At 42.5% G+C, this 25,100-nt stretch overlaps 2 protein-coding genes across 2 annotated transcripts; one reads left to right on the top strand and one right to left on the bottom strand.

Moving 5' to 3' along the window:
• The first annotated feature begins 131 nt into the window (after positions 1-131).
• On the top strand, positions 132-4,746 carry tspan3a (tetraspanin 3a). Its single transcript, XM_076986039.1, has 7 exons — positions 132-330; positions 1,848-2,039; positions 2,284-2,358; positions 2,587-2,688; positions 2,850-3,002; positions 3,107-3,190; positions 4,138-4,746. Exons 1-7 carry the CDS (start codon positions 268-270, stop codon positions 4,228-4,230), a joined length of 762 nt encoding a protein of 253 aa, XP_076842154.1. The 5' UTR covers positions 132-267; the 3' UTR covers positions 4,231-4,746.
• On the bottom strand, positions 4,499-20,310 carry pstpip1a (proline-serine-threonine phosphatase interacting protein 1a). Its single transcript, XM_076986038.1, has 15 exons — positions 20,076-20,310; positions 18,982-19,082; positions 18,820-18,894; positions 18,633-18,667; positions 18,424-18,530; positions 18,030-18,092; positions 17,113-17,217; positions 16,618-16,663; positions 16,282-16,361; positions 8,467-8,565; positions 8,260-8,356; positions 8,039-8,126; positions 7,809-7,891; positions 7,024-7,118; positions 4,499-6,764 (listed from the first exon to the last, which is right to left on the bottom strand). Exons 1-15 carry the CDS (start codon positions 20,106-20,108, stop codon positions 6,627-6,629), a joined length of 1,245 nt encoding a protein of 414 aa, XP_076842153.1. The 5' UTR covers positions 20,109-20,310; the 3' UTR covers positions 4,499-6,626.
• Positions 20,311-25,100: the final 4,790 nt, after the last annotated feature.

The following is a 25,100-nucleotide window of genomic DNA, read 5'->3' as shown; positions in this document are numbered from 1 at the left end:
TTAAATATATTGCTTGACATATATTTGTGTACTTATTTTAGCAAGAACGATTATGTTAGCCAGATAAAGTAAATGTCCAGATCAAGTACCAAGCTCGACGTGTCTTGTGACCTCAGCCAGCCGGCTCCTGCTCCGGTACCGCCCGGCAGGACCGGATCAGACGCAGCAGCACCAGGGCATGGACGCCAGGGCACCGCCGGCCATTTTATAGTCTACAGCAGTTAGATTATTGACTACAGTCATATAATTGTGTTTCAGAATTTCACAATGGGTCAGTGTGGTATTACTTCTTCAAAGACCGTGCTGGTCTTCCTCAACCTCATTTTTTGGGTAAGGTGAACTGAAGTCTAAAAATATTTGAATGCGTCAATTTGGTAGTTAGCTAACCTGGCTAGCTCGCTAGCATCTACGCAGCAGTTTTTCCCTGAGCGAATATGAGCAGGGACCGGTAAAACATGGACGACTAGCTAGACAGCTTATTTAAAACATGACAGGAACAACAGTTGACGAGATACACGGTTGTTGTTTATTTTAATTAACATTGACACGCTGGGGAAATGTCCATGGACGCAGCGAACCGTCGGCTGTTGTCCAAACTTTGCTAGCATAGCTTGCTTGTTAGCTAGCAAACTAAGTTACAGTAGGTAGCTAAGTTACAGTAGGTAGCTAAGCGAGCTAACGTCGTTCAGCTGCTTTTGTTTACCACAGAGCGACCAAGTTAGCCAGCCAGCCATTAAAACCTTATTTTTACAGACTGTTAAAGGTGTAATTGTGTGAGGTTATTTAATAGGTACGTTTTACTTGGAGAATATGGTATGCAATATTTGCAACCCAATGTTATATAACTGTTTACATAAGTAATTTGTCTTTACATATTCTAAATAACCTAAGGCGAAATAAATCGCACTATAATTCGAATGCATTTATTTGTGAATCTTTTAAGCGACATATTTGTATTTCCAACTTTTTTTTTTTTTTGTCTAAACAAGTCGTCTCTTTATTCCATTAATCCTTGATAAACACAATACAATTAGCAGTAACTGGCTAGCATTATGAAAAACTTGTTTGTACATTTCCTGTAGTGAAAAATGTCTGCACATCTACAGTAGGAGGGGGAAAAGTTTACCTAGCTATGCCTTTGTGCATGCATACATGGTCTACCTACGTGTGCAGGATGCAATTTTTTTGTTTGCATTTCTCGCTCATGTATTTTGAGATGCATCAGATTCTCAGGCCCTAGCTGATCTAGACGATCCACAAGAGAGATCCTGCCATCTCAGTTGGCAATAAAAGGCAACTAACTCGAGGATGGAAAAGTGAGATACCTGGTGATCGCTTGATATTGCTGAGGATGAACAATGGAACACCATGGTTCTGTGTCTTGGTTCTTTGGCGAAAGCTGAGTGTGCCGTGGGACCTTTTCCTTGCCGCTTGCTTATTAGGGATCTGGACCTAAACATTTGTAAAGCCACTGTGTGACGATGCGTGTCACAAACAAAAATATAGATTCATTTCATTTGACTCCGCTAATTTTTGTTTCCTGGTTATATTGACGTAGAACGGACAAGTCTCATGTGCATTGTGGAAAAGGATTTTAGTACTTTCTGATGGCAGCAGGGCGTTGAGGACGCACTCTTGGCTTTGTGCATAAATCAAGGTGTACCATGCTTGTTACTCAGTACCCCTGAGAAAAGGTGAAATAACTGAAACTCAGCAGTTTTTCAACCCAGTTTCTATTTATTTATTATTTAGTTTTAAGATTTAATTGGGAGACGGAGTGACCGTAAACGTTTAGCCCTAAAATACACTATGCTTCAGTGCAGGGCTCACATGCCATCTCTCCACAGGCTGCTGCTGGGATCCTGTGCTACGTGGGCGCCTACGTGTTCATCACGTACGATGACTATGACCACTTCTTCGAGGACGTTTACACTTTGATCCCCGCCGTTGTCATCATCGCAGTCGGCGCGCTCCTCTTCATCATCGGCCTGATCGGCTGTTGCGCCACGATCCGGGAGAGCCGCTGCGGGTTGGGCGCGGTGAGTAACCGGACCCTGACCACACCCCCAGTCATACCTGACCCTGACCATACCCCCAGTCATACCTGACCCTGACCACACCCACAGCCATACCTGACCCTGACCACACCCCCAGCCATACCTGACCCTGACCACACCCCCAGCCATACCCTCTGTTCCTGAACTTCCTTGTTCCTGAACAGCCTGGCTGTAGCTGTGCTAACAGGATGTTGCTGAAACCGTTTCCTGTTTCCTTTCCTTCCAGTTTGTCATCATCCTTATGCTGGTGTTTGTCACTGAGGTGGTTGTGGTGGTTCTCGGCTATATTTACAGAGCAAAGGTGAGTTGGGCTCAGAAGCGAGTCAACATTTCCTGAAGGTGGAGTCACCATGCTCTCTGAATGTCTCAACAGGCCTGTTATTCATCACATGCCTAATTCATTTTGTTGGTACTCTCCTTGTTAATCCATTCTTGCTGTATACCAAAGAGATTATAACTGCACATTCAAAACTGCAGTTCCTCAGTGATGTAAAAAAATGTTGTAATGCGTAATATAATGATTTCCTAGGTGGAAGACGAGGTCAATCATTCGATCCAGAAGGTGTACAATGAATACAATGGCACGAACACAGACGCCCCCAGTCGTGCTATTGACTATGTGCAGAGGCAGGTGAGACTGCGCTCGTGTGTTTTACTACTTAATTTCTTCGCGCATGACTTGCGGTGCTATGTTTAAATTTTTTAAATTATTTATTTGTCTGTGTACTGTTAGGAACGTCAGTCATTAAACCTTCATATCATAACGAGCATTTTATTTGCTTTGCTTTTAAGCTCCATTGCTGTGGAATCACAGACTTCTCGGACTGGAGGAACACGCGTTGGTTTAATGAGTCTCGGAACAACAGCGTCCCACTGAGCTGCTGCAAACCCACTGCAAGCAACTGCACGGGCTCCCTCACCCGCCCAGGAGACCTCTACCCCGAGGTACGGGTGTGTCGGCTTGTTCAAGAACGCAAAAATGGTTCATTATAAGCCAGATGTGTTGGAGAAATTGTTTTTTTTATTTTTTTTATTTCTGCATTCATCAGGGATGCGAAGCTCTGGTTGTGAAGAAACTGAAGGAGATCATGATGTACGTCATTTGGGCTGCGCTGACATTTGCTGCAATTCAGGTGAGATGTTGATTGCGGCAGACAGAGAGCCAGATGAATAGATGAATGCATGCATGCTCACTCACTTGCAGTGTTGGGAACATTACTTTAAAAAAGTTATTAGTTATAGTTACTCACTACATGTTCAAAAAATTAACTGTGTTAGTAACTGAATTACTCTATAATAAAACTAACTCGTTACCAGGGAAAGTAACTATTTGCATTACAGTTTAAAAAAAAGTTATATGCCAATGAATAAGGATTTTTTTTTTGAAAAAGCAGTTTTCACAGCCAGTTGAAATGAGTAGATCAGAAAGGTGTTTAAGGTGTCTACTGTAGCCCAGAGGCATATATGAGCTGTAACATTCACACACACCCTCAAATGAGTTTGGTAAAAATGTTCATTTATTCCAGAGGTTATGTTTCATTCCATGTAAACCAATCCTGTCAATTCTAAATTATTAATGCACTAAGAAATTAGAAGGGATTAACGTGCCAGTGGGGTTAGGTTGCACTATACAAGTTTAAGTAATTCAGCTTGTTGTCAGTCTTCACTGAGTCCCATAATCATCAAATAGAACCTTTTTTTAGCCACGATTTGGACATGGCTAAATCTATTTAACTAATACTAATCATAGTTTTTATATGTATTTAGGCTATATTTCACAAACCTTTCAGAAGGACAATATTTTTACAATATAAAAGCTCTGTGGAAAGGACCAACTTGACTGGTTATTTACAGAAGTTGCTAACTGCCCCATCTCTGGGGGAAGTAATTTACACTGCTGTTTTGTGCGTTTGCGTCATTATCGGGACGTATTTTCTCTGAGCTTTTTCCTACCATGATTCCCTGCTGTCATGCTGACCGAGCATTGTGGAGTCACTGTGGTGTCTTTAATTTCCGTAGGGCTGTGTCACTCGGGCCCTCAGCAGTACAATACAGCTTTTCCCTCTTGTTTTCCATCTAGATGCTCGGGATGCTGTGTGCATGTGTCGTGCTGTGCCGAAGAGGCCGGGACCCAGCATATGAGCTTCTGATAAGTGGAGGGACATATGCGTGAAGAGGAACTTCTAAGAGAACACACACTCACACACTCATGTACACACACACTCAGTCTCACACGCGCACACACACACACATGCAGGGCTCAGGGTTCTGTCAGTGTGTGATGGCACACTGATCTTATCATACTCTTTCAGCTCTATAACTTATGCAGGGTTGTGCCCTCTGTGCCCTGGTGATGGGGGAAGCTAAATTAATAGATTTTTAATTTATTTATGTGCTTCTGTACAAATTTTATTTTAAATGTATTTCTTTTTCTCCAAATAGAGAAATAGCGATCAAACAACTTTTTTTTGTTGTTCCTTAATGAGAAGACCACGCATCTCTTCCATCATATGTAAGATAGAACGTTTCATCTCGCGTGAAAGACGGCATTACTGTACGGACAGGAGAATGTGGAATTTCTGCTTTCCTTATGTGTTAGTTTGCACTATGTGTATGGCTATGGAATATTTTATTACCAAGTATCATTGAGCTCGTGCTTGTGTATAAATGGGCAGTGATACTCTTATGTGTAAGAGGCTAGCCCTGTTAGCGCAGTCTCAGCTATGATGCAGCCCGTCATCAGAAACCCTCCTCAACCCTCTTCAGATGGGCTGAAGGCTTCCACTGAATTACTCAGAACTGTGGTCTCAGACTCATCACACACTAAACTGGAGTAGGATCTGTAATTTCAGTCCTCTCGTGACACAAAATCAGATTGGTTTGTGGACTCTCCATCATGCATTACCTAACGTACTAGATTTCACCACCCTCCCTTCTCTCTCCTGCCATGCTTAGCGTTTCGAGTTTAGTGTTCTGGCGAGTTGGTTTGAGAATTATGTAGCGACGTAGTACTACATTAACACGTGAAAGGAATGTAAATAGATTAAGGGGGAAATTAACAAATTAAACATGTAATTTTGACATCAGAAAGAGCCATTGGTGTGTTTTTCCACAAAATCATGCTTCTCCCCTATTGTAAAATTAAGCTCTCAGTACTCTGGATCATACGTGAGGGCTGACATGCTTTCATTAGGAATTCACAGGACCTCTTCCAGATGTGTTAAGATGGTCTGTGTTTGTAATCGTTGGCTTCCATTTGTCTCCTTCAGCCATCTTCACGGGCGGAGGGTTGGAGCCCACCTCTCCCCTGGACATGGTCTCTCTGGGTCTTTGGGTCTCGCAGCTAGACAGAGCCACTTTGATTGTTGTAGTCTTTTGTGAGGCACTGGTGCACTGAGCTTCATAGAACCAGGTTAAAGGTCATGCCTTTCCCAGGGCAGGGGGGGGGGGTGGGGGGTCGAAGCTGCCATACCCGAGTCCTCTAACTATGTAGAGTTCCATGACATTTGATCTAGAGCCATTGTCCTTCACACCTGACTAACTTAAGGCCTCATGGTATTTGGCTATTATAAAAGGATGGCAGTGCACTGTTGAACGTGAAAACTAAAATTGGAGCCTGTGTGTGTGTTTGTAGATTTCAGTCTTTCAGTGGGTTGCATATTGTAATCTACTGTAAGAGACAGAACCAGGTTGTGATCTAAAAACAAGCCCCATAATACCAGACCAGCCTGTAAAGAGAGAGTGGCTCAAGTGCTTCTCTCTGAATTCTGCAGAAAGTACCCATAACCTCTGCACTGCTTTGGACATTTTTTGTGTCTGCTAATGTTAGTAGACAAGGTGTAATCAACTAGGTTACAATGCTTGTGCCAAATTCCTGACAAGATTTAAACATGACATGCTATCCTGTAGGTATAAGGTAAGTAAATGAAATGTTTTGTGGAGTATACAATACAGAGTACTTGTGTATAAAAGAGACCAATAATGCCACCTACTTCTTTATAAATAATTTTATTTTAACATGGTATTACAAACAGACCCCATTAATGCACTGGAGTCGATTACTATGCGGCCATGGTGCTATATACACTACATAGTCATTGTGTTCCTGCATTGCAGCGCCCCATAACTGTAGTGTGGGGTGGGTCTTCCTCTTCAGTGACATACAAACCAGACTTAACAAAATGACCTCACCAACCTCATCACTTGATTTCCAGTCATTTACACTGTTAGAATAGTGAATATGCATGACGTTTGTGAATATTATTGTAATTTATGACACTAACTCAGCTGTGCTGTCTATAGGACACATGGGTAAAGACCCATCTGATGCATTTGCATATAATTTTTATTGATTTTAAATACATTCTTTAGGTCAGGAAATAAATATAACGAATGTCTCGAAATATAAGTATGATTATCTCTTTACAAACAACTGTTTCATTAAAGGATCTTGCTATAGGAGTCTAGGATAAAATAAAGATTTATTTATATGCTGATCCTCATTAGTAATAATATTCAAGGGTGATCCACACTAAGAATCCAAGCTCTATTCAGGACCATGAGTTTGTCTCATGTCTTGGTGGGGGTCAGGTAGGAGCCAGGAACCAGGCCGCCCCCTCCGTCCTTCTGCACCGTCCACCAACCGTCCTCTCCCTGCTCCACCACCCGCACCACCTCACCCGCAGAGATAGACAGCTCATCGCCACACTGCACAGACACACACCACCCAGACAATTCTGCTCACGTTCCCTAAAACTCATCTCAGCAAAGCTGCTAGAACTGCCACTTCGGTCACGTGTCATTGACAGAAACTACATCGGTGCCCTGCAGTAGTCACTCTTGGATTACAATGGTGATTTTTTCAGTATGTTTATGGGGTATATATAGTTGACTGAGCTTTGAGTAGGTTTGATCTATAGTGTTTCAACCCTCAGTCTTATCAAAAGTGACAAACAGTACAACCCACCTGAGCTGTGTAGTCATACAGAGCCTGGTACTGCTCCCCCTGACTGTCCGCTTTATTTGGGATCACAGGAATGGAGGCATACAGTCCATCTGGTTCTGTTATAAATTAGACACAAAAGGGGGCATAAATGAAGTTAATTACACTTAACTATACTGTAATACATGGAAATATATTGGAATCCTGTACACAGCAGGAGTTGTTAAAACTTCATGGTGGACCGACAGCACCCACTGGTGGCTACAAATAACTGCTACATCTGAAGTTTAATTTGTCAGGTTTAACTGAATAAAACCATGTTTCACAGTCGCTGTGCTGGTACTATTTCCTTTTTATTTTCATGTATTTGTATTTTCCCTTTCATTTTATTTTTAACAGAAATTAGCAGTCAGAATCAGGTACGTGAATACAATCCTAGCAGATAAAATGATTGTGTCCTTGTCTTGTGGTTTTTGTTTGTTTTTTCCCCACACACAGTTCTAAATATAACAAAGGCTGATGGCACCATTTCCACCCCAAGGCCCTACATGGTACAGAGGGCGAACACACTTCCCGTCCCTCAGATCAAAGAGCCAGCGCGGTGCACCACAGCCGGTGTATACGACCACTAACCTGTCCTCTGCTATTAACACCTACATCTATTCCACCAACCTCTTCCACTCTTTAATAAAAATATTAATATCATATGCAGCAAATGCAGTCCCAACATGTAAGCCCCAATAAAAACGGCGCCCTTCATATTCTAACATTACCATTCGCTATCAAAATAATGTTCATGTCCAACATACCTGCAGAAGGAGCTAATGGCGTGGAACAGTCACTTGTGTTTTTCGAACCACTGGCGCAGTTGCCTTGCAAGAGACTTGTAAACCTGCAAACCAACCCCACAAAATAGGCTATATAATTTAAATATAGATGCGCATGAGTCTAATGAAACCCATGTGAGGAGAGTTCACTTGCATATGAAAGTTCATACGAAACTAAAAGCGTCTCGTCAGTTTGTGAGTGGACTACATACCTCTTCATCACCGCTCCTCCAAAGCGGGCGTTGCCGTTGCTCTCTCCGGACTGTCCTCGGTTGTAGTAGTATTCAAACGTGATGGGGGCTAGGGGGAACATGATTCAATGTATAGCATTTGCCCAACTCAGACATGTTGGAAGGTGAAACAGAGCTGAGGAGTCAGGGCTGTGTATTGCAGTAGACTGGCTGAAAGCAGAGGTCAACGCAGAGACACTGACCAGGTGGAGAACTTCCAAGCCTTTTCATCTCAATGAAGCTGTTGATGTCTGTTGTGATATTACATCCTTCCAGAACTGCCCGGACTTCCTCGTAACACTGAAAACGACAAAGATAACTATATTTACTTACATGTAAACATAAACTTGTATGTTTACATTTGCTTGATATGGTGTGCTGGTTTCAGAGATCTAAAACAGGGATTGTACCTCATCGTCTTTGACACACTGCACTGAGAAGTGGTTACAGTGGACCCATATGGCATTTCTCAGAATGCTAACGCGATCACACTCCTGCTGTTGAAAGACCTGCAAAAGACAGCAGATTCACACAGTTCTGGTTTTATACTAGTATGACAGTGTAAACTGCACCCTTCAAATCTGCAACAGCGCTCTTCCTGGGGATGTAACACTCTACCCAATCTCAGATTTTTGTCTTAAAATACTCACCTGTCATGAATAAGCTGATAATTAGCCAATCAGATGAACTGGAAAATACAAAGCTTTGCAGAATATGGGCTTTGTTCAGCTCCATGGGACCAATCAGAATTTGCCTGTTGGCCTTTATGGGCTCTGTGCACTCCAAGCATTACTTATGCGATGAGAGATTTATTTTTAAAGAACACTGAAAAGTCACACGAGGTAGTTCACCAAATAAGGCTACAATGTACAATGTTCAGTAAATGGCGGTTTTGCCATTAAAACCATATCAACATGCTCAGATAGGCCAAATATTTATTGCGTTTGAAAAAAAGAGGGACCTAGAAACAAAAAGAGGGTGGTGGTATTTGTGGTTTAATGAGGCTAAACAGCAGAGATGGGGACTCGAGTTTGGGACTCGTACTCGTAGAGTGAACACTTAGAACCTCAAGCTTGGCTCGACTCAAAACTCCATGTTTAAAGTCTCATGGAAGACAAAGCTCCAGACTATTCTCCATCCTGGCTCCAAGATGGTGGAACAATCTTCCATTAGCTGCTAGGACTGCAGAGTCTATTGCTATCTTCAAGCGTAGACTGAAGACCCACCTGTTTGTTGAGTTCTTACCAGAACACTAACTCAGCTGGTACCACTTGCCGTTGTTCTTATTGTATGTCTGTCTATGGTTAATTGTGCTTCTTGGCAAACGTCTAACTTGCAAAACACTAGGTAATGAAATTGACTCCTGTAGTTTAGTAGTAGTCTGACTCAATGGTATCTTGAATTCTGGCCTATCCGTACTATTACCTAGGATGAATTCTGTGTTCAGATGCAAAGCACTTTTGTAAGTCGCTCTGGATAAGAGAGTCTGCTAAATGCCTTAAATGTAAATGTACTCGAGTCGCACTTAAGTAGCATATGCAGTGACTTCAGACTCGACTTAGACTTGCATTCAAAAGACTTCCAACTCGACTTGGACTCGTGATTTGAGACTCGTGAACAATCTTTAATTTGTAATGTTCTTTTGTTTCATTTGACAGTCTCTTCAAATATGCTTTTCACCTCCCGGTGACGTAACATTTTCGGCGCGCGGACCCTCGCGACGCGTCAAGTATAAACCAAGATTTACGTGACACAAATATGCGCGCCGCAAACCATCGCGATCCTGGCGGCGCTGGTGAGGACGCTCGCTTCTGTTCCACCCTCCGCAAACTACGCAAACTGCAGCGTGTGCGGCATAAAAATACAGGACGCTGGTTCCACCACATCTAATTTTATTCGCCACATGAAAACCCACCCGGAAAGGTAAGTCACTGCCTGATGGGTTATTAGCATCTTCTACAAGCTAACTTAGCATCATAGTTAGTGTGTTACTTATAACAGCCTAATGTTTACCCAGTTAGCTTGGTATTGACTTGCCACCAGTGCACCAGTAAAGAGTGCAAGTACCCTGTCCTTCTTAATCTTTTAAAAATGTAATGCGTTCAGAGGTGTCAATTCCAGGTTCAGAAAGTAAGTCCTCACCAGGATTTTGCTCAAGCTTGCTAGATTTTCTAATTAGTAGGGGTGTGTTTAAAAAATCGATCTTTCGATTCAAATCGATCTTCATTTGAATGATTAGATATCGATTTATGAAACCTGAGATCGATCTTTAGAATTAGCCAATTTTCCCAGCATATGCGTTTTAACATCTCGCGTTTTATCTCGCGAGATCATCCTTTTTTTCTCGAGCACCGCCACTTGGCTGGGGTGATCAGTTAAGCATGGCTGCAGCAAGAGTAAAAAAAATGTACCTCTGATACACATCTATGATTCAATGAGTTACTAGTTCGCGAGCGATCTATCGCGACATAATACTTAATTTGTGTCCATTTTACACCGCCACCCCCTCCAGGTTCAAATCTCACTCCAAGCGATCTTGAAAAGTTGGCAACCCTGTAGATGTATGCAGGGTTGCCAACTCTCACGCATTGAGCGTGAGACACACGCATTTGACCGTTTTCACACGCTCTCGCGCCACACTTCCGATATCTCACTCTAAAAAAAAATTCTAGTTTATTTATCTCTGATCCACATCTATGATTCAATGAGTTACTAGTTCGCTCTGGCGCCAACCACCGGCGATCGACAGATCGCGATATAATACTAAATTTGGATAAAAGTTGGATAAAAAGTTGGATAAAAGCACAGCCGTGTGTAAACTGTGCAACATGGAGGTGAAATATTGTGGGAATACCACAAATCTGAGAAATCATTTAACGCGACACCATCCTGATATTCAAAAAACGCCAGAACCCAAACAAACTCCACTAGAGAAGGCATTTGCGATTAAACTATCTACAAGTTCTCCCCGTGCCAAAAAAAATAACCAAAGTGCTTGAATTCCACCTTATAAATGTGTATGAACCCTGCAAACATGACTTTGTTCATTGCGCTGAAGTGCGGCTCGCGCGAAGGTACGAGAGGTACACGACCTCGTGAAGCGACAGGGCACGAGCGGAGCCACCGCGATTACGTCGTTTTCAACGCGCGGACCTTCACACCGCTCGTGACGCGTCAAGAATAAAGCTGTGAAGTTTTCTCAACAGTTGGCAATATTGTTACTGCAAAAAGGAGCTGTCTCACTCCTCAACATGTTGATCAGCTCCTTTTCTTGCAGAAAAATTTGACAATCTCCAAGATGTCAAAAAGCAGTCATGAATAAATCTTAGTTTTTGGACCTTAATGTTTACAATATTCAGAACTATGTTCATAAATGTTTTTGTTACATGCAAAAAAAAAAAAAAACTTAATTTGCACTTTAAAAGGCTGTTCAAAACCACTTTCAATGCCTTTTCTGGTAAAGGAGCTATGTGGAAGAGTGTGCATTAATTGATATTAAAAAAAGAAAGTAACTGTTTTTCACAGTATAAACACTAATATCTTAATACATTTTAATAAAGTTTGAGTGTTCCTTGTATCATTACAACATTTCACATTGAAACTACACTTTTTATTGTAACTGAAATGTATCCCTACAAGTATCGATATTGAATCGGATCGAATTGAATCGAAAATCGAATTGAATCGGGTCCTTGTGAATCGAAATCGAATCGAAATGGGAAATCAGTGGTGATACCCACCCCTACTAATTAGTGCAATCAACACAATCCAGGAAGCCTGAGCAAAATCCCGGTGAGGACTTTTACTTTCTGAACCTGGAATTGACACCTCTGAATTCGTTAAGTTGCATAAACATTTTCCCTGTGTTGGGACACTGAAAGACACCTTGAAGTTCAAATAGATTGTATTTGATCCAGTTCATTAGGAGACAAAAAGTTGTTGCTGCAGGGCTTTTTATGTCAGAATCATTATTATTGTAAAATTTGAATTCTGTTTTTAATTTTTATTTTATAATCACTAATTTGGTTGCTATTTTCTTATATGCAGACCTCTCATATATATATATACACACTACCGTTCAAAAGTTTGGGGTCACCTAGACAATTTTGTGTTTTGCCCTGAAATCTCATACTTTTATTTATCAAATGAGTTGCAAAATGAATAGAAATATAGTCCAGACATTGACAAGGTAGAAATAATGTTTTTTTTTTATTTGAAATAATTTTCTACTTTAAACTTTGCTTTCATCAAAGAATGCTCCCTTAGCAGCAATTACAGCATTGCAGACCTTTGGCATTCTAGCTGTTAATTTGCTGAGGTAATCTGGAGAAATTTCAACCCATGCTTCCAGAAGCCACTCCCACAAGTTTGATTGGGTTGATGGGCACTTTTTTCGTACCATACGGTCAAGATGCTCCCACAACAGCTCAATGGGGTTGAGATCTGGTGACTGCGCTGGCCACTCCATTACCGATAAAACACCAGCTGCCTGCTTCTTCTCTAAATAGTTTGTGCATAATTTGGAGGTGTGCTTTGGGTCATTGTCCTGTTGCAGGATGAAATTGGCTCCAATCAAGCGCTGTCCACAGGGTATGGCATGGTGTTACAAAATGGAGTGATAGCCTTACTTATTCAAAATCCCTTTTACCTTGTACAAATCTCCCACTTTACCAGCACCAAAGCAACCCCAGACCATCACATTACCTCCACCATGTTTGACAGATGGTGTCAGGCACTCATCCAGCATCTTTTCAGTTGTTCTGCATCTCACAAATGTCTGTCTGTGTGATCCAAACACCTCAAACTTTGATTCGTCTGTCCATAACACTTTTTTCGAATCTTCCTCTGTCCAATGTCTGTGTTCTTTTGCCCATATTAATCTTTTTCTTTTATTAGCCAGTCTCAGATATGGCTTTTTCTTTGCCACTCTGCCCTGAAGGCCAGCATCCCGGAGTCGCCTCTTCACTGTAGATGTTGACACTGGCGTTTTGCGGGTACTATTTAATGAAGCTGCCAGTTGAGGACCTGTGAGGCGTTGATTTCTCAAACCTGAGACTCTAATGTACTTGTCTTCTTGCTCAGTTGTGCAGCGGGGCCTTCCACTTCTCCTTCTACTCTGGTTAGAGCCTGTCTGTGCTCTCCTCTGAAGGGAGTAGTACACACTAGGGATGTCCCGATCCAGCTTTTTGAACTTCCGATCCGATACCGATATTTATTTGCACTTCCGATACCGATATCGGCCAATACCGATACCGGCCTATCCGAGCATGTATTAAAGTTTAAAGTTATTTAGCCAACTTACTTTGTTGTCAAACTCATGTTGAAAAGCGTTTTACTCTTGATAACAAGTAGCCAGCTGAATTAGGTGTGTTTGAATAATACACAATGGTTGGTAAGGAGAAACTGACCTGTTTATTTAGCAATTAATAAACTCAAAATAGACAAAATATTAAATAACAAACAGAAATAGCATCAGTAAACCAAGGATTAAAAAGCCACAAGTGCAAATAATATTGTAAATTATATTAAAAAAGCAAAACACACAACCTGAGTGGAAAATAGTCTATTAACATTAACATCCATCAGTTGGAATGCCTTCTACTCCACACTTTGCTGCTCCATCCCCATCTATACACTCCCTTCAATTCAAACGTTTCTGCCAGTGTTAGTTGTGTAGGACCTTTCTTTTTGTCTTCGGTTTTCTTTAGAAACTCGTCATGTTGTTTATGGTGGTATTTCGCTAAATGCTTGATTAGATTGGTGGTATTAAAAGTTCTTACAGCTTTACCACCACGCTTGACTTTACTGTGGCATATGTTGCACTCTACCTCTTCGTCTTTGTCATCCTTTAAGGTAAAATAATCCCACACAACTGACATTTTTACCGATAACTTCAAATTTACACGGCGGTCCGAGATGCCACGGAGCTAAATTGGGGCAGACGCTATGCTCGTGTGCTGAAGGTGTGCTGGAAAATACGGACCGGATTTTACTCTCACTGTCAAAACCACAGCAAAAACTGGAATGGATTATCTAAATGGGTGCGCTGGAAAACGCGGGAGTCTGGATCGGCATTTTCTCGTGCCTGCCGATCCGATACCGATACGCATTTTTTGCTAATATCAGCAGCCGATCTGATCCAAATATCGAATCGGGACAACCCTAGTACACACCATTGTAGGAAATCTTCAGTTTCTTGGCAATGTCTCACATGGAATAGCCTTCATTTCTCAGAACAAGAATAGACTTTCGAGTTTCAATTGAAAGTTGTCTTTTTCTGGCCATTTTGTGAGTTTAATCGAACCAACAATTGTAATGCTCCAGATTCTCAACTAGCTTAAAGGAAGGTCAGTTTTATAGCTTCTCTAATCAGCAAAACTGTTTTCAGCTGTGCTAACCTACTTGCACAAGGGTTTTCAAGGGTTTTCTAAATATCCAATAGCCTCCTTACACAGGTTAGCAAACACAATGTACCATTAGAACACTGGAGTGATGGTTGTTGGAAATGGGTCTCCATACATCTATGTAGATATTGCATTAAAAACCAGACGTTTACAGCTAGAATAGTCATTTACCACATTAATAATGTATAGAGCAGGGGTACTCAACTGGCGGACCGCGGTCCGGATCCGGACCCGAACGCAGTCCTGTCCGGACCCAATCTCATTCCTGATTAACTGGATACGGACCAAAACAAAACCGTAACATTTATTTCAGGGCTATTGAAAAAACACTCCGTCACGAGTGTACGTTTGCCACCCCGCTCTACAACGTACGTTTGCCCCCCCCCCCCCCCCCCCCCCCCCCCGTCACGAGTGTACGAGGGTCAGCGCGGCGAAAATAACATAATCGCTGAGGCTCCGCGTGTGCGCGAGTGCCTCGCGCGCTGTCGGTTCGCGAGGTCGTGCACCTCCCGAATTTTGTAACTTCGCGCGCGCCGCACTTCAGCGCAATGAACAAAGTCACGTTTTCAGGGTTCATACACCTTTATAAGGTGGAGTTCAAGCACTTGTACGTCACTTTCAAGGTCCATTTCAATATTTCCCAGCATGTTAAACATAATTAAGTTAAATATTTATACATATACTGGAAATAATTCGCTTTTTATCACATTATTTAATGATTGTTTATTTTAAAAACGCCCAATCTTCACGTCTTCACGTTCTCATGTTTCGTCCTGGAATTACAAGAGGCTCGTATTTGTTAACCTAATACAAGAGAACTATTCAGTCAGACAGATTTGTTGTGAAACCAAGTAGTTACAATTTCAAGCATTTTAAAGTACTTTAACCTAAATTCCAGCACTTTTCAAACCTGAAACACATAGCAACATTAAAATTGGTCAGGTAAATGTTCATTCCACTGTTTTGAGGGGTGTTTCTACCACATATCGTTTCGGACAAAACACCACAACCCCCCCCCCCCCCCCCCCCCGGACCTCAGGTCACAGGTATCTGCCAAAATTGGACCGCGGACAAATTTAGTTGAGTACGCCTGGTATAGAGTATATTTTTGATGCATTTAATGTTAGCTAAATTGAAAAAAAACTGCTTTTCTTTTAAAAATAAGAACATTTCTAAGTGACCCCAAATTTTTGAACGGTAGTGTATATATATATATATATTAGTGGTGGGCCATTAACGGCGTTAACGGCGTTCGTTAATTTGATACTCTTATCGGGCGATATAAAAATTATCGCCGTTAATCTATTCTTAAAGTTGGGTTGGGAACTGGGTCAAAATGGGTAAGCAAACTATGATGACTTTCAACTTGATAGTTTAGCTCGGCTGTATTCCTAACCAAATTGCACAGTAGGGGCGAGAAGAGTTTTCAAACCTGTGAATTACAAATCGTACGTGTGTTTACATGGATGCAGCCACGAAGTCGCCAGCTTTGCTTCATGGAAAATTCATTTTTACGAACGTAAAGTGTTACCGGAGCGGTCGTTTTCTGCATGGTCCTAGCGCTAGATTCGTCGCTATTTAAATATTTCTTTTTAACCGTTAAAACTGCAGAGGACCAAAACTGGCTTTTTCAGACCATTACAACTATAAAGTGATTTGCGACTGCTATTTGAGACTTGACTTGGACTTGAGACCAAAGACTTGAGACTTGACTTGGACTCGCAAAAAATGACTTGTGAGCATTTCTGCGAAACAGTACTGGCTGTTCTAAAAGGTGTTTGCTGACGGCTGAATGCAACTGTGGAGCTGCTCTGACTGTACCTCACATGTGCTCTCATGGGTAGTCTCCCATTCCTGTCGAACCTTGTCCAGCTGATCGATGTTGGACATGTACTGTTTCTCTGAACAAAAGAGGTCATGTACAAATTAAAGTTCATTTCCAAGAACAATCAAGAATTCATAGTCTGGCAAAATGGCTAATCATAATTTTTTTTTCATAACTACACAACATCCTGCTTGATGTGTTGTTATATTGTTACGTTGCTTGCTACTGTTATTAATTAAGACGACGTTCTTTCAGATTTGTCTTGTGTAGTAGCAGTGATTCAGGATAGTATCACGGTCTGGATGGACTATGAACCACAGCCGAGTTCTTACCTGCTTCTCCTGCAGCCTCCCTGCACTGCTTGGCTTTGGCTTGTATCTGTGAAAGGAGAAAAGGGCATTATTATGAAAGCCCTGTTATGCGAAACGTTACTACACGTTTGCATACAGTGTCAACAACAAATGCAAACTGGACTGGGAAAAAAAGGATAATGTTTAGAGCTGCAGAAACACTCTTACTGTTTATTATTAATGTTTGTGTGATTTTATCTAACCATTTAACTTTAAAACGAAGCTTAGCATTTCATCATAACAGATCTATAACAGCAGTCTATAATGACCTCTTCTTTACACAGGATATGACAAAGTCGGATGTGATGCAAAGTTTGTTAACATAAAAAAGCAAGATTATCTCTTTCATTTGAAATATGCCGAACGGCTGCAAGAGAGACCTGAGCCGCAGACGCTCAAGGTCATGATTCCTGACCTTCCGGCCACGCCCTAGAGAAACAGGCATTGTAGCTGAGGCTGTGGGTGAATGTGCTTGACCTTCTCGGCCTGCTTGGGGGCGGTCGCTGAAGAATTGTGGATCTTCTCAGCGGTCTGCTCTGCGTCATCCGCTTCACGGCACCTCTGCTCGTAGGACCTTTTGGACTGTAAAGAAGAAACAGTGTAGGTGCTAACAGAGACACACAAGTCCCTGGTTTCGATTCACAGCTGTCAGACACATTGAAAAACAGCTGTGTAGGGACTCTGTTGCTGTTTCGTACATAAGCAATGATAAGTAGATGGTTCTTTTAGAATAGCACAGCTTAAGACTCGCTTATGCAAAATACAGCAGCTTTGTTCCATCTGATAGGGCAAGGCTATGTAGATATATGCTAATGAATATTTATATGCAAGCTCTATAATTGTGTTCTACATCTTATGAAGGTGGCTTAGCATGCAAAATATAAGGTTCTATATCTATCTGTAATAAGAAATATTAACCAACAAACATAATTTGCTTAGGAATGATACACTACACAAGCCTAGTTTGGGGAAATTACAATATATGTGAAATAGGGAAGCCTGTAATTGTGAAACACAGTGTGTCTGTTTGTGAGTATGCTTGTGTTTCAGATGTATTAGTCAAGCAGAGAAGTGTGACTTCCTGAACGAAGAGTTTTGAAGAGCTACCCCCCACCATCCGAACACATGCACATTTTTAGTGCTGCATGGAAATTGTGCACCACGATTTAAATCACTCTTCGGTGCTACTTCCTTTTCCTGTGTTGCTGCTCTCTTGTTCCCTCACTGTCACATCTCAAACTAGCATTTCCTTCAACTCATAGCAACCAAAGTTTAAGGCAATGTGTCCTTGCATGTAAAACACAGGGCCCATTGGAAGCACAAAGCAAATAAGCCTTGTTTCAGGACAAGTTCGTGACAGGCGCTTGAGCACAGTCAAGACACACATGACTCACCTCCATGGTTTTCTTGTAGAGAGAAACTTTGGACTTCTGAACTTTTTCCATAATTCCTTCAAACTGCCACAAAAAATGTAGTTTTAGAAATCTAAATGTATTAGTAATTAGTAAACCAGAAGTAACATATTCTTCTTTAAAGGAGCACAGATAATCAGAAGAATTACGGATTTTCTTTTATTTTAAATGAATGTTAGCACACTAACACACACAAAAACAAATTTTGTTACAGGAACTACAGGGGAAGATAAAAAAAAAATCCATGGGCTCACAAGGCTGAAAATAGACATGTCTCTTCACTATTCTGAAACAACACCCCCGAATGCAAAGCAGGTTTAGGTGCAACAGTGTGGTTGAGTCTCGGTCTTGGACAGCACGCTAACTGTACAAGTACCTTTTTCCGCTGCTCTTTCTGCCGCTCTCTGAAAAGCTCCATGCGCTTGGCCTCTTCCTTCAGCATCCCAGAGAGGTGAATGTGCAAATTCCCAATGTTCTCAATTTCTGATAAGAATGACAATCTAGTATTAATGACCATGAAGAAACTTTCTCAAGAAAAAAAGCAGAGCTGAACACCCTCACAAGAAATATAATTATATCACTCACGTGCTTTCAGTTGATCAAATGATGCTTTTAAAGTTCTTTAGGAAGAAGATGAAAAGGCATTTCTTATATAAACAGGTATAGCTCCCCTAAATATTCTATTTGCATATTATCAGGCCTAAATTTCAAATAAGCTAAATGAACAATGGGCATATTTATGGCAACTACAACTGACTCTGTGAACACCTACCCAACTTCACTCTGACCTCCAGCCTTACGTGCAATGGTAATCAACTCCTTCCCATATTTTTCTTCTGCCACTGACCTAGGATAAGGACAAGACGTCTTTGACGACTGCCCAGTGGGTACAGACATTTTTTTTGGCAAGTCATAAGAAAGAATGAGTCATCACCTCATTTTCAAAAGTTCCTCCATGTCCTTGCAAGCTCGCCGTCCTTCAAAAAGTCTCTGAGTGAGTGTTTCATAGCCAGCGTTGCTGGTGAATTCTGTGCCCTAGTGCCAAAAGAGAAACCATTTTCTATAGCCACCTGTGGATCATGTAAACGTAAAAGCACCTTTCCCTCAGTAGGAAATTCACGTCCAGCTTCAAGAGCCACAGCATGTCCCCAAATGCAACAGGCAACATGATTAGCACTGGATACGTATAGTTTGTTCTATATCACAAGTTTATTTTCTGTACTTGACGTGTGACATGAGGTTTCTCATCCTGCAGCGAGCCAACAGACAAACTATTCAAACTGGGACTAGACAATCGTTTTTGCCATGTGATATTTGAATATCACCACACATGATGATGATTGTCTGCTTTTGCAAGGCTATTGCTGTCCATGTTTTAAATCGGAGGTTTTAAAAGTGCTTTTTTTATGACGGTTCAGCGATTTGAGCATGTTCCTGAAGCGGGACACATGATGCAAATGAACCAAGAAGCTCACTGTGTTACACTGGAGATCGCTGCCCTGACAACTGAAACATGTCATTCGTTTAAATTCAGATTTTTGAACTCAGAGAGAACACAACTGTCTATAGCATGACATCAGTTCACCACAACAGCACCGCAACATAAGTTCAGTTTCATTTTTCCAATGGGGTCAGCGAAGTGTCCCCATTCTCATCAGCCAGTAACACCGAAGCATTACTGTACTTCACATTTTCAATATTAGTTCTATGAAAGTAACAAAGGATTTCATATTCATGAGGGTTTAATTTGTTGAAATTAATAAGGAACATCAGAGGATATGTAGGGTTAGGTTACAAAAACCACAAACTGCTTGCAGATAGTGTACTCTGAACACATCACATATGTGTTTTAAGAAATTTAAGTCCCCTTATAAATAGTATCATTTACACTCAGTTACACAATCTGATGAATGTCAATAAAGATACATGTGTGGACGGTCGTTGCCAAAACATCTCATCAATAAATAGTAAAGCTTTATGAACACTTTATAAGTCACAAAAATTTACAGTGAGCACCAGTTCACTTACCCAGAAAGCATCTTTGAATTGTAACAGTGTCATCTTGCCCAAATTTCCAGATATTTATTTTTTTTATCCCACCAACACTAACAGGAATATAGCCCCAGCAAACAGTTCCACAGTACCCCAAAAATCTTAAAGAAAAATGTTACAAAAGTCAGAAGAAACGTTACAAAAGTCAGAAGAGAAGTACGCACAGCAAACCAGAAACGTCACTGCTCTTCATCTACAGAGTGGAGCTATGGCTTGAATAAGGAAGAGTTTTCGTATGATGTCACTAACCACAGTCAGACTGGGGAAAAGATAACAACTTGATTCACTCAACATTTGAATACTGGGTAGGGTAAACCTGAAATAATAGGGCTTTTAGAATGTAATATTATTTTTATTATTATAAGTGTCGTTGAACTCCATTGCGAATGTAGGGCATAAACAACAAAATATTGCCTAATCTGTTTTTCACACCACCTTGCTTTAAGTATCTATTCACTTCATAATTAATTGATCACAATTTTTTTATACAAGCATGCACCAAAAGTATGACGTTAAAGTAACGTTATACAATAATTAGTACTGATATTTCATTCACCACGCCCTGCACAAAGCTTAAGATGCTCCTATGAGTGGCAACATAATACTTTAATACTTTATTAAGATGTAATATTTACGCTGCCGCTTATAAAGGAGTGCATTTTTATGTAATTCATATATAAAGTATTAAAGGGTCCTCTGTAGCAAGATTATAATCGTTACCGAAAACGAAAGAAAAAGCAAACTGATATTGAAAAACCATTTTCGTTAACAGAAATAAACGAAAATTAAAAGAAAAAACGATAACTAACTGTAACTATTACATGTTTAGAAAACTAACTAAAACGTTCTGAAACTATAGATAGGATGCCCTTCGTTTTCGTGTTTGTCAGTTTATTTATAAATGGATTTTTTTCACTAGAAGTTTTACATTAGCGGGCAGAACACCGGCACCGCATGGTCCGTCACATTGTCTCTTGTTTAGCGCTCCTGCACGCCATGCTAGCTGCAAAATTACGACAACAAACGTTGGGAGAAAACGGCGAGTCCTGTATGGGTTGTTTTTAATATGACTACGAGAAAGACTACATGTCTTGTAGTGGAAACGGGTGATAAAATATATGGAGTAGTTCTCAAGAGGAAAAACCCCACAAATCTCATAGCTCACACAATAGGGCTAACTGTCAGTACCATGACAAGCTAGCCTCTGAGTAGCTCCGCCAAAAGAGAAGCACCATCCCGGCTAGGTAGTACCGGGAAGGAGAACCATTTTGGACCGTCTTCACCAGTGATCAAATAGCTGCTGGCTAGTTAATATGCAGGAAAACCGCAAGCGGGTGGATGCACTAGTTAATGTGTTGAGACTGGATGTCCACACGACTGTGTGACCCGATTGCGGTGCCTTCAAAAAGTTTGGCTTTTCACAGGAACCAAAATAGAGTTACGCTCCTATGATCGTCTATCCTAGTCTGGCAATTTTCAGCAGCAATATTACACATTTTGCACACTTAAGGCTTCTATATTGTGGACTGTTGGTTGTTCAACAGTAATTGAATGCATTTTTAAAAATGGTATATTTTGTTTTTATTCACAATATTTACTTTGAACTTTTTGAATCCTGCACTTGACAAATAACCCAAAGTATAAAAAACTAAAACTAATACTAGAACTAATGAAAACTAAACTAAAACTAAGCTTAAAAAATAACTAAAACTAATAAAAACTAGCAAACTGTAACGGCGGGTGTAGGAGGCAGGCACCATGACGTTGTAGGTGAACAGTTAACATTTATTGCAGACTCAGACGTGCAAGCTCCGAGCGGAGCGCGAGCATCACATAAACACCTCTCACGCTCCCCCGACGGCGGGAACCGCCGCGACCAGCTCTAGCACACCCTCCCTGGGAAGACAGGGGAAAATACATTAAACAAAGGCACAAGCACAAACACGCACACTGGAACACAGAACATAAAGGGCACAAAAGGGAACAGGGGGTTCGGGAGAAACACAGGGGCAGACATACAAACAGGAACAGGCAACCACGACAGTGTTTGGGCTGCCTGCCAAAGCGCAAGTGGTGGCGCTGTCCCTCCAGGGAAAGCAGGCTGACGGGCGCGGAAGGCGGAACAGGCGGCGGAGTCCCTCCCAGGGCCGGCGCCACGAGGGGGCGAATGGGGGCGTCGCCCCCTCAGGCGAGGTGTCCCGCCCCCTCAATGTAAAAAATAAGACCCATTTATTTTACAAAAATCGCTACATGGCGCCCCCTCGGCCGCTCGACAATCGTTACACGCACCCCCCCCCTCCCGCTCAACAACTTACGTTCGCCACCCCCCGCTCAACTACTTACGTTCGCCACCCCCCGCTCAACTACTTACGTTCGCCCCCCCCCCCCCCCCCCCCCCCCCCGAAATACTGACGCCCCCTCACTGTATATGTTCTGGCGCCGGCCCTGGTCCCTCCGGTCTCCGGCGCGCGCAGCTCCTCCCGGTGCGCCCTTGGTCCTTGCGCCTGAGAGCTTCCCCTGCGGAGCCTTGGCTTTCCTCTTGGGCGCCACTGGAGCCGGGACTCGGCGCCGTGCGCCGGCGAACCGCCATGGCGTCTCCTGAGGCGTGCGGAACCCCCACCTTGGACCGCCGACCGTGCCAGATCCCTTCCGCACTACCGGGGTCACCGGTGCTTTGTCCCTCGATGTGTCCATGGGCTCCTCCTTCCCTTCCGAGACACACAGATCCAGGGACATGGGCTCCTCCTCCTCGTCTGAGACACTCTGGTCCAGGGACATGGGTTCGTCCGAGGCTGGGTAGCGCGACCAGCTCATGCTGCTCCTCTCCGACGTAGCCCGAGAGGCATCTCTGCCTAGCGGACACCCTTTCTCTCCTTGCACGGTGTCCGCCGAACCCACCGAGGTGCTGTCCTCTCCCTCGCTCCTGCTGTCGAACCCGGAAGGGGTCGAACAAACGGACGGAGGTGGGCTGGCGCTCCCTCCCTCCTCGTAGTACACCGTTGTCTTAGAGTTCAGGGACGGAGGGGGACTGACGTTCTCCCCCTCTCCATAGTACACCGTAGACTCAGAGTGTACGGATGGGGGAGGGCTGACGTCGTCCTCTGCCTTCTCGGGGCGCTCGTTGGCGTCGGGGCAGCCCGGTGGAGTGAGGCTGGTCTCTTGCTCCTCGTCCGACGCCTGGGGAGCCGCTGACGTGGGGGAAGGGCAGCTGGCTTCGCCCTCACTCTCCTCGTCGGAAAACACGGGGGGGGGGGAGACTCTCCTCCTCTCCGGATTTCTCACTCCCAAACTCTTCTTCAGGAGGAGTGAGGTCCTGCTTCATCTCCTGCTCGGTGACAGAGACTTCGCGGCGCCGGACTGGGGAAGAGCCGTGGTTTCTTTTCCCCTTCGGTGCCCGGGTGGCGTATCCTGGCATATGTCCTCTGTACTTGGCTCGTCTTTATGTAACAGCGGGTGAAGGAGGCAGGCACCACGACGTTGTAGGTGAACAGTTAACATTTATTGCAGACTCAGACGTGTAAGCTCCGAGCGGAGCGCGAGCATCACATAAACACCTCTCACGCTGACACGGAACTTTAGACAAAGATGAGCACACAACACTGCGCGAACGCACATTAAATGGGTGAATTACACAGACCCACGTGACCTCGAGACAAGGCACAGGTGACACTAACGAACACGCTCACAAACGACCCACACCCACGGAAGTACAAACATGGACAAAACGACATGCAGACAACGTAGCGGCACGCCCACAGGGAAGGGTCCGGAGCTGTTCCGTAACACAAACCTGCTCTAAAAACTAAACTAACTGAATTAGAAAAAAAAGTCACAATGAAATAAAAACTAAACTATAATGAAAAATCCAAAACTATTATAACCTTGCTCTGTAGTCATGATGATTAGGGGAGACACTTTGTGGTACGCCACAAAAAACTGAAATATGGACCTGTGCGTGGAGCTACTCCTCACGCAGCTTTGAACACCTCTGTAAACCGCTTCATCAGAACCATCACAATAGTGGTTATGGTGAGGAAACACCTACGTTTTTGGTGTTTCCTGATGGGTAGAAGTACAAATGGATGGTTGATAATGTTTATGTTGCCAACAATGCAATAAAAAGCTATGCATGTTTTATATAATAAAAATAAGAATAAAAAGAAATTTTATTTTATAAGAATAAAAATAATGTTATACAATAGCAAGTACTGATATTTCACCACATCCTGCAAAAAGGTAGACGTGTTAAAGTATCAAGAGGTAACAATTAAGCTGCCACTATACAGGAACAGTTAAACCAGGCTTATGTAAATGCACATAAGGCTGCAAAATGTATTAGTGTTTTTGGAGACATGCATCAAACCATCTCATGAATACAAATCCATTCTAGTTGTAAGGAGCAACAGTATGTGGGGTGAGTTTGAAGGATCTCCACTCCATAGTCATGGTGATTAAGGGAGCCCTGTGTTGTGTGCATGGAGCTAATCACGAAGCAGCTTTGAACATCAAAACCACTTCATCATCACAATAGTGGTTATGAATGAAACTTATTGTAACGCCGGGGTGTCATGGCGCAATTGGGAGGCGGCGCAAACGCTGAGAGGAGCGTGGATCAATGAAGGGCGATCCAAAATCAGAGTCACAAAGGCAGGCCAAGGTCAAATCCATTAAAGAGTTCTACATTATAATTATACAAGAACTAAACAAAACAATCAGTAGAAAAGTTATGGACACAACCAACAGGGCTGTATTACAAACAATGATCAGCACAGAAACAAGTCACACCAGGGAATACTAATGAGGGACGGAGTTACAGACAACTATGAGGGAACAGAAAAACATTGAGACTGGACTGAACTGTGAAGGTGGAGACAGGCATCACACTTAGATTTATATAGCACCTTTCCAGATACCCCAAAGTCACTTTACAGTTAGCACAGGTACAAGCTTTTACAATGGGAGAAGTGACAGCCAGTTGCACACAGTGTACTCTACTGGGAT

The sequence above is a fragment of the Brachyhypopomus gauderio genome, chromosome 2 (genome assembly GCF_052324685.1).
Source record: "Brachyhypopomus gauderio isolate BG-103 chromosome 2, BGAUD_0.2, whole genome shotgun sequence".
In the NCBI taxonomy this organism is placed as follows: domain Eukaryota; kingdom Metazoa; phylum Chordata; class Actinopteri; order Gymnotiformes; family Hypopomidae; genus Brachyhypopomus; species Brachyhypopomus gauderio.
This window is presented reverse-complemented; position numbering and strand designations above follow the sequence as displayed.